This window comes from Castor canadensis, chromosome 8 (assembly GCF_047511655.1).
Source record: "Castor canadensis chromosome 8, mCasCan1.hap1v2, whole genome shotgun sequence".
In the NCBI taxonomy this organism is placed as follows: Eukaryota; Metazoa; Chordata; class Mammalia; order Rodentia; family Castoridae; genus Castor; species Castor canadensis.
In genome coordinates, this window is record NC_133393.1 from 94,309,980 (window position 1) to 94,320,597 (window position 10,618).

The 10,618-nt window shown below is 35.5% G+C and overlaps 1 protein-coding gene across 1 annotated transcript; it reads left to right on the plus strand.

Annotated features, from left to right (window-relative positions):
• The first annotated feature begins 341 nt into the window (after nt 1–341).
• LOC141425532 (olfactory receptor 6C6-like) lies at nt 342–1,220 on the plus strand. The gene has a single exon (XM_074081765.1). It carries the CDS (start codon nt 342–344, stop codon nt 1,218–1,220), a length of 879 nt encoding a protein of 292 aa, XP_073937866.1.
• The last annotated feature ends 9,398 nt before the right edge of the window (nt 1,221–10,618 follow it).

Sequence of the window (10,618 nt, forward strand, 5' to 3'; positions counted from 1 at the left end):
AAACACCTGATCAGCCTATTGGGATAAGGCATTTGAAAGATGGTTCATAGATTTACACTAATCAGACTAAGGATCTACATTTCACAAATGTAATCTCCCTCCTGTAAACTGGTAAACAGGACTTGCTCAACTCTACAAGTAAGAATCTCTGCATTCTTATAAACACACAGAGAGTGGAGGATATGTTCATTGTGAGGAACTCTAGGATGATTTGTGAAAATATTTGTGAATTCATAAGTTTCTGAATATGGAACTTTGTATGACTGGAAAATAAGAAATGCCTGTTCTAACATGTGATACTAATTTTTATTTTTCTGTAGATGTGATAGGAAGAAAGAGAAATGAAGAACCAATCAGTGGAGATAAAGTTTATTTTGGTTGGACTGACAGATGACCCTCAACTACAAATTGTGGTTTTCCTGTTTCTGTTTTTCAATTACATCTTGAGCCTGATGGGGAACTCAGTCATCATCCTGCTCACACTGCTGGATCCCTGCTTCAAGACTCCAATGTATTTCTTCCTTCGAAATTTCTCCTTCTTAGAAATTTCATTCACAACAGTGAGCATCCCACGGTTCCTGACGAGCATTCTCACTGGAGACAAAATAATTTCCTATATTGGTTGTGCAACTCAAATATTCTTTTTTTTTCTATTAGGAGTTACTGAGTTTTATCTCTTGGCTGCTATGTCTTATGATCACTATGTCACTGTCTGCAAACCTCTGCATTATCCAATCATTATGAACAGTAAAGTGTGCTACCAACTTTTGCTCAGCTCCTGGGTAACTGGATTTTTAACAGTTTTGCCCCCTTTACTCTTGGGACTCAAGCTGGATTTCTGTGCATCCAAAACAATTGATCATTTCTTATGTGGCACTTCTCCTGTCTTGCTGATCTCTTGCACAGATACACGTTTCATAGAATTGTTGGCTTTTGTCTTAGCTTTGATGACACTTGTCATCACGTTGTTTCTAGTGGTCCTCTCCTACACTTTCATCATCAAAACCATTCTAAAATTTCCATCTGTTCAGCAAAGAACAAAGGCCTTTTCCACCTGTTCCTCACACATGGATGTCATCTCCATTACTTACGGGAGTTGTATCTTTATGTACATGAAACCATCTGCAAAGGAAAGTGTGACATTTGCTAAAGGTGTAGCTTTGCTGTATACCTCTGTGGCCTCTTTACTAAACCCTTTCATTTATACTCTAAGAAACTAACAGGTAAAAGAAGCTTTCAAGCATATGTTTCAAATGTTTTGTTCTTTTCAAAATCAAGAGGTAAATTTTAGACATAAATAACATGCCATTGGAATATGAATGAAAAAAGTGAATACAATTGCCCATTACATTTGTTCTGATCTATGCCATTTTCCCCTTTAGTATTTATATCATATTAGCTTTATTAATATGATCTTTATTCTTCTTCCTGAGCAGATCTTCCTAACCTCTAGGTACAGACAGCATTCTTCAGTCAAGAGTATTAAAATCTATCTTTACCTAAAAATCTCTCCTCTCATAAATAATGGTTTTATGTCATGAATGATTTATAGAGTGAACCTTGCCAGATAGATTTAGTTTATTATGTTGATACCTGCATTTAGCATTTTCTCTTTATTCTGTATTGCTAAAATTCTCAGAGACAAACACAGAACATGACAAATATTATATAACATCATTGAGGTTGTGATAGAAAAGAAGTAGAAAATCTGAGTAATTTTAAAGATCAAGTTAGTTTTTCAAGAGAGAGCATTGGTTATGAAAAACTTTGAAGAATGAGTAACAAAAAGAAAGATTGAAGGGTGCAATGAGGTATGACATGTGCAAAGGAATTAAGATTCTACTGGAAATTTTCTCCTACAGAGTTATGATAAGTGAGAACATTTTATTTGTTAATATAACTAACTGTTGTGTTAGGTAAAAATAATTGAACTCCAAGATCATTCCAAATTATGTATTTTCTGGTATTTGAAGACTAGAAATAAACCTATCATGAAAAAATGTAACATGTAATTCATGTATATATTAGTTTGGTGAAATTTTATATATTAAATATAATTTTCAAATTATAATTTCCTAAACTTGCCTATGTTAATCTTCACCAAATTAATGATATATATCCTACCTTCAAGAACATGTACAAATATGTACACCTCTAACCATAGAGAATATCATTATGAATTGTTTCCTTTGCCTCTCTTCAGTGATTCCCTATACCACTCCACCTCCATCTACCCTTCAATCAAAGTATCCATTGATGATCTTTCATTGACTGTATATTACTCTTGCATTTTCTGGAATTTCATAAAAGAGAAATCACACAAAGTTGGAACTTTGTCTGGCTTCAGTATAATAATGTATGTTCTCCCGTGTTATTTTCTGTATCTATACTTGCTTTCTTGTGTAGGCTGTGTTCATTAACATGCCTACTTTGCTTTTGTCAGCTTTCCTCCCATTATTCTCATACTTTGGTATTTCATTCTCAGAGGAATCTCTCCATAAGACTGGATCATTTCCTTTGTTAAGTGTGAGAAATGAGTACATTTAAATGTCGATCCCTGGCAGTCTCTATCCTTCCACAATGTTTTTTGAAATAAACTGTGTGCCAAACTGGAATTAGTAGGGAGAGGATATCCTCAGATGTCTTGGGAATTTTATTCCTCAGTTCACATTCTCCAGAGAGATGGGCTAAATAAATTATCCCTATTGATAAGAAGAAGGATACCTGTGAAAGAGCACATTCCACATTCTGTTGCTCCCTTTAGGTCTCACCTCAGCTGAATTCACTTTATCTACTTGATTTTGTATGCAACAGGCTCTAATGCTCAAATTACATTTGAATAGCTGAGGTAGCCAATGTCTGAATGTTGCTGAAAGAAAGTTGAGGAAGCTAATACTAAAGATCTTAGGTTGGAGCCCTACTGAATAGGTGCAGGAAATATTAGTGGGAGTGGCCTTTAATTTTGGTAATTTCTGAGAGTGTCTTACCAATAGTCTTAGCAGTAAGGTAAATTTTCATACATTTAATCAAAAGCTAGTATGGTTGTCACATTAGTTCACCAACTTGACTACAAAGACATCTGTAGAACAATAGTCTCTCCTCCTACTACTACTTACAAGTTTATACAAAATCCTCTTGTTGAAAATTGTAAATTAGGGTTATAAAGAAGAGACTTCTGAGAAAAGGCCTCCAACCTTCTGCTCCTCTGTTAGAAAGACAAATAGACTAGTCCTCTGTTAGTTAACCTGGCAACATACAATTTAATGCAGATTAAAAAAAAAAAACAACAACCATTATCTCAGAAATTGCAAATCAATGCTTCTATTACTGCTTCTACTCAAGAGTGATGCCAGGTGCAACACAGGCTACTCCAGATGCACCTGCACACCCATGTTTATTGCAGCATTAGTCACAATAGCCAAGTTATGGAAGCAGCCAAGATGCCCCACTACTGACGAATGGATTAAGAAATGTGGTATTTATATACAATGGAATTTTACTCAGCAATGAAAAAAAATGAAACCTTCATTTGCAAGTAAATGGATGGAACTGGAGAATATCATTCTGATCAAGGTTACCCAGGGTCAGAAGACCAAAAATCATATGTTCTCCCTCATATTCAGACTTTAGATCTAAGGCAAATACAACATTATGGTTGGACTTGGGTCACATGATAAGGTGAGTGCACACACGGGAGGTAGGGGCATAGCTATGGAACCCAAAACATGAAAGTATTTGATGTCCCCACTACAGAGGAACTAATATAGAAACCTTAAAGTGACAGAGGTCAATATGAGAAGGGGATCAGGAAGTAGTCAAAAGGATAGTTAGAGATGAATCAACTTGGGATGTAACACATGGAAGCAACACTAGGAGTCTCATTGTACAATGATCCTGCTTTGTCTTGCTTATTATTGCATATGTTTTCTCTTCAACAAAATTAGAGATAAGGGCAGAACAGATTCTGCTGGAAGTGAGAGGGAGTGGGGATGAGAGGGAGGGGATGGGGGATGGAGGGAGAAATGACCCAAACAATGTATGCACATGTGAATAAATGAATAAAAAAATGATGTCAGCATTGGGAAAAGTTGGGACAATTCCTAATAAATATGAATGTTTAAATTCATAAAATCCTTTCATGTTATTCCAGACCCCTTTGATACTCTGTGTAGAAAACGTGGTTCTAACAGGCTATAATTTAGTCTGATGGAGGAAAGAAATTAGAATAAAGAATAGCAAATGTAAGAAAATAGATAATATGAAGATTTTAATTTTGCTGAAGAAAAACAGGCATAGATATTAAGATCTATATTTGTCCCAGGAAGAACAAGACCTCTACTTTAGCTCTTCTCAACAAACTCTTTTTACTCAGCAAATCTCATACCTTAGGAAGAAACCATTTTCATCTGTTCATTCATGCATTCATTGGCTCACCAAATGGAACTTTAAGAATTTTTAACATCTGTAGAAGATGACACAACAGATATGATCCTGAAAGTGAAATATTTGTAGTTACATTGATTAGAGTGTGCTCTATACAAAAAATTGTATTACTGCAAGCATGTATTTGACTATTAAGATGTATAATCAAGGTTCCTAAGTATTTAGCGAGCCTGTGAGGGTTTACTTTGTAAACTATTTCTTTTTACTTTTTACAACATTAAAGCATTCAAAATCCATTAACCATAATGAATTAAACTTTCAACAATCTGAAAATTAAAGATTCATCCTAGATCAGGAAGGCACTGTTAAGACCAAGAGGACTTGGCATTCTGGGTAAATGTTTTCCTTTTCTGTATGTATTACAGACTGTGGCCAGGCTTATTTAAGATTATTATACTTACACTAATAATACCCTTAAACATGAATAAAACGATCCAATGGAGGATTGTTCTATTAATTATCTTTACAATAATACCACTTTATGGGGAGTTGAAATAATTAAGATGAAGCTTTCAGAAGGAATTGAAAAGAGTAGATTGAGGATAACAAACATTTTAACAATTTGAGAAACTGTTCTGAATCATTTAATAATAATAAAACAATAATGATGATGCTTGGAGTTATAAATAAAAATCACTAACATTTGAATGATAAATGAGAATAATTTCATGTTGCCCAGGAATGGCTGCAGAATTCTAAAATACAAGGTATAGCATATCAGATTCTAAATATGGTCATCTAAGATGTAGAACAATTGACCTATATTTACAAAGGAGAAGGAATAGAGAAATGATGAGGTTCTACCACCTTCCTGATGTCAAGTTAATGGAAGAAATACCTGCACAAGAACATGTATGTAATTCAGCTGATTGAATAATTAAATGCACAGATGCACACTAGTGTTGCCAGAGAAGACAAGTGTGAGGTTTTCCCAAGACAGAATTATTCAATACAGATTTGCTAGGTAGAAAAGGAAGTGGAGTTAAAACTGTCTTTGAAAAATAAACTTTATATTAGCTAATGATTTTAACTGACTGTATTTGAAATAGCACAAGTTTTTTTTTGTTAATAAGAAAATTTTAGAAAATAGTTGGGGCATATACTTACATGCAATATTCCTTTACCATGATGATCATTTGGTGTCAATACACCTCTAAAAGCTTTACTTTGGTTTGGTATACAATAAAATGCATATGTTTAAGGTATACCATGTGATAAGCTTTGACATACATAAAAGATTCTTATTTTCTGAGAATTATATGAAGTTGAACCATTACCACATTAAGACAAGTAACAGATCCATCACTGCCAAAAGCTTCCTAATACATTATAATCCTTGCTTATTGTAGTACTCTCAACATCCTTCATGGATGAAATTACTGCTTTATGTCCCTATAGATTATTTTCCATTTTCTAGAACAATATATTAATGGAATAATCCAGTATTTTTTACCTAAACTTCTTTTATACAGCCTAACTATTTTGTTATTCAACCATGCTACTGCCTGTATTGTTAATATGTTTCTTATTCTTACCAGTACTACATTACCACTTTACTAAAACTTATTTATCTGTTGATGTATATTAGTTGTGTCCTGTTGTTGATTGACATGACAAAAGTTGTTCTTAACATTTGAACACAAATTTTCATGTGGATTAAGTATGCAGGAATGCAATGGCTTGGTTCTATGGAGGGGACAGTGGAGTAGGGCAAGAGGCTCTTATAATTATATTAATTGGTTATTAAAATACTCCAATTCAATAAACTACTATTGTTGATCAGTTATTTAGAACCATACAGCATGATTCATAATGTTCAACACAGATAAAATTATCAGGAAGAATACCAGTGGATTTTATGTTTATTTAATTTTCAAGATGAACATTTGAGTCTAAGGTTATAAACGAAATAGAAAAATTAGTATATAATTATGTTGTCATAAATATTACTCCATAATTTTCTTGCAATAAAGTACAAAAACTAAGTAATAAAGACATTGAAAATAGGGCTGGGTGTGGCTTACAAGATAGAGAACTTACCTGGCAATTAGAAGGCCCTGAGTTTAAACCATAATATATTAAAAAAATAGATCACTAAAGAAATTGAACAAGAGAGGATCCAAGATAGAGACTGGGGCACAGCTGTAGACTGTGTGAGCTCTGTGAATCAGGGACCTTGCTGAGATGCTGGAGGCACATTTGGCTCAGAGAAAGCTGAAACTTCTGCATTCTGAACCCATAGCTCGTGGAAGGCTTCTCCAGGCCATGATTTACTAAAAGAACAGCCAGCCTGCAAAGCCCCTGCAACATAGGCCCTTGGCCTGCCAAGACCCAGCTCAGCTGCCCACTGCATCTCTGCTCTGCCAGGCCCCTGTCCCACAAGTCCACCAGGTCCCCAATATGAATGCCCACAGGATGTCCACTCCTCTGGGCCCCCACTACAATGGCCTGCCAGGTTCCTGCCTGATCTCCACTCTACTGGCCCCTGCTCTGCAGGCCCAACAAACCCCCATTTTGCAGGCCCACAGGGCCACTGCTCTGACAGGCCTCGGAAACACAGGCCTGCTGGATCTCCACTCTGCCAGGCCCCCACCCCACAGGCTAGCCAGATAGCTGGTCCACCAGACCCCTGCATGGCAGGTTGGCCAAATCTCTGCTCTGCCAGGCTTCCACCCCACAGACACGCTGGATGTCACCTGCCTTCTGCCCACCACAGGAGGGCTCCAAACCTTCCTAAGAAACACAGACAGGACTGGATGCTAAAGGAGTAACACCAAAACAACAAATACTGTAATTCTACTGCTCCAGAACTGGTGATATTTTATTTATTTATTTATTATTATTTTTTTTCCTTTCTTTGAGGGTTTGGCTGTCTGGGTTGCTCTTTGATCATCCACCAACTCTCCCTCTTGTTTTCTTTGGCTCTCCATTTTTTTTCTTTCTTTTCTCATTCTCTTTTTTCTCCTTCTTTCTTGATTTTGTTTGTATTACTATTTTAACTAAGCTAATACTAAATTACACATAGTCCAGGGATAGAAATGATACATAGTGGAAATATGGGAAGACAAAAAACGAATGGAAACCATTCTCCCCCCAAAATAAATTAACACAGGATTCCTGTGAAAAGGATATGCAAGAACTCACTGACTCCATCAAAAGATCAAACATGAGAATCATGGGCATTGAAGAAGGAGAAGAGGTGCAAGCAAAAGGAATGTGTAATATATTCAACAAAATAATAGCAGAACATTTCCCAAATCTAGAGAAAACTATGCCCATTCAGGTACAGGAAGTCTCCAGAACACCAAACAGACCTAACAAAATAGAACTAACCCACAGCATATTAAAATTAAAACAACAAGTACAGAGACTAGAGAAAGAACATTGAAAGCTGTAAGAAAGAAAAAACAAATAACATACAAAGGTAAACCCACAAAATCACAGCAGATTTATCAATAGAAAGCTTAAAAGCAAGAATAGCATGGAGCAAGGTATTCTGGGCACTGAATGAAAATAACGTCAACCTTAGGATAGCCTACACATCAAAACTATCATTCAAAACAGATGGAGAAATAAAAGTCTTCCATGATAAGCAGAAACTAAAACAATATATGACCACCACACCACCACTACAAAATATTCTCCAAGGAATTCTGCACAGAGAAAGTGAAAGCAAACAAAACCATGAAAGGAAAGGCAGTACCAAACCACAAGAGAAGAAAAGGCAAGAAAGTAGAGTAACATGGATTCAGTTTCACACAATCAAACCCTTACACAACAAAGACAAACTAAATGACAGGAATCACCACATACCCATCAATACTAACACTGAATATTAATGGAGATAATTCCCACATCAATAGATACCATTTGCCAAACTGGATTAAAAAGGAAGATTCAATAATAAGCTGCCTAAAAGAGACCCATCTCATTACAGAAACAAGCACTGGCTGAGGGTAAAACCTGGAAGAAGATGTATGAAGCCAATGGCCCCCAAAACAGGCAGGGGTGGCAATACTTATCTTAGACAATGTAGACTTCAAAATTACATTGATCAAATGAGATAAAGAAGGATACTCCATACTAATAATATCAACCTATATGCACCCAACACCAATGCACTCAATTTCATCAAACACTCTGAAGGACCTAAAAAAATATATAAACTCCAACAGTGGTAGTGGGAGACCTTAATACCCCCTTATCACCAATAGATAGGTCATCCAAACAAAAAATAAAGAAAGAAATCCTAGAACTAAATCACACAATAGATCAAATGGACTTAGCTGATGTCTACAGAATATTTTATCCAACTTCTGCACAATATACATTCTTCTCAGCAGCTCATGGAAACTTCTCCAAAATTTATCATATCTTAGGGCACAAAACAAGCCTCAGCAAATATAAGAAAATAGAAATAATCCCACGCATTCTATATCTGACCATAATGCATTAAAACTAGAAATCAACAACAAAAACAGCAGTAAAAAACATGCAAACAATGAGAAGCTGAACACCACATTGCTCAATGATCAATGGGTCATTGATGAAATAAAAGAGGAAATTAAAAGTTTCCTGGAAGTTAATGAAAATGAAAACATTACTGACCAGAACCTATGGGACACAGCAAAGGCAGTCCTCAGAGGAAAGTTTATAGCAAAGAGTGCATATATTAAAAGGTCAGAAAGATCTCAAATCAATGATCTAATACTACAGCTCAAACACCTACAAAAACAAGAACAAACAAATCCCAAAAAAGCAGAAGGAGAGAAATAATAAAAAATAAGGGTTGAAATCAATGAAATAGAAACAAACAAACAAACAAATGAAAAAACATACAAAGAATCAATGAAACAAACAGCTGGTTCATTGAAAAAATAAATAAGATTGACAAACCCCTGGCAAACCTGACTAAAATGAGGAGAGAAAAAACCCAAATCAGTAAAATCAGAAATGCAAAAAAGGAAATAACAATAAACACCACAGAAATCATCAGAGAGCCTATACTCAATACATTTGAAAATTTTGAAGAAATGGACACATTTCTAGATGCTTACGACCATCCAAAACTGAACCCAGAGGATATGAATCACTTGAATATATCTATAACACAAAATGAAATTGAAGCAGCAATCAAGAGTCTCCCAAAAAAGAAAAGTCCAAGACCTGATGGATTCACTGCTGAATTGTATCAGATGTTTCATAAAGAACTAATACCAACTCTCCTTAAATTGTTCAATGAAATAGAAAGAGAAGGAACACTGCCTAACTCATTTTATGAAGCCAATATTACACTCATCCCACACCCAGACAAAGACACCTCCAAACAGGAGAACTATAGGCCAATTTCCTTAGTGAATATCCATGAAAAAATCCTCAATAAAATAATGGCAAACTGAATCCAACAACACATCAGACAGATCCTACAGCATGACCAAGTTGACTTCGTCCCAGGGATGCAGGGGTGGTTCAACATATGCAAACCTGTAAATGTAATACAGCATATTAGCAGAAACAAAGACAAAAAACACTTGATCATCTCAATAGATGCAGAAAAAGCCTTCGACAAGATCCAACACCACTTCATGATAAAAGAGCTAAGAAAACTAGGAATAGAAGGAATGTACCTCAACATTGTAAAGGCTATATATGACAAACCTACAGCCAACATCATCCTTAATGGTGAAAAACTTAAAACATTTCCCCTAAAATCAGGAACAAGACATGGGTGCCCATTATCCCCATTCCTATTAAACATAGCACTGGAATTTCTAGCCAGAACAATTAGGAAAGAAGAAGAAGTAAAAGGAATACAAATAGGTAAAGAAATTGTCAAAATATCCTTATTTGCAGACAATATGATCCTATACCTCAAAGACCCAAAAAACTCTATGCAAAAACTCATAGACAACATGAACAACTATAGCAATGTAGCAGGATACAAAATCAACTTACAAAAATCATTAGCTTTTCTATACACCAACAACAAACAAACTGAGAAGGAATATATGGAAACAATTCCATTCACAAGAGCCTCAAAAGAAAAATCAAATACCTAGGAGTAAACTTAACAAACAATGTGAATGACCTCTACAAGGAGCATTACAAACTCCTGAAGAAAGAGACCAAGGAAGACTACAGAAGATGGAAAGATCTCCCGTGCTCATGGATTCGT

Coding starts and splice junctions, on each gene's coding strand:
- LOC141425532 (XM_074081765.1), top strand. CDS start 342: ATGAAGAACCAATCAGTGGAGATAAAGTTTATTTTGGTTGGACTGACA.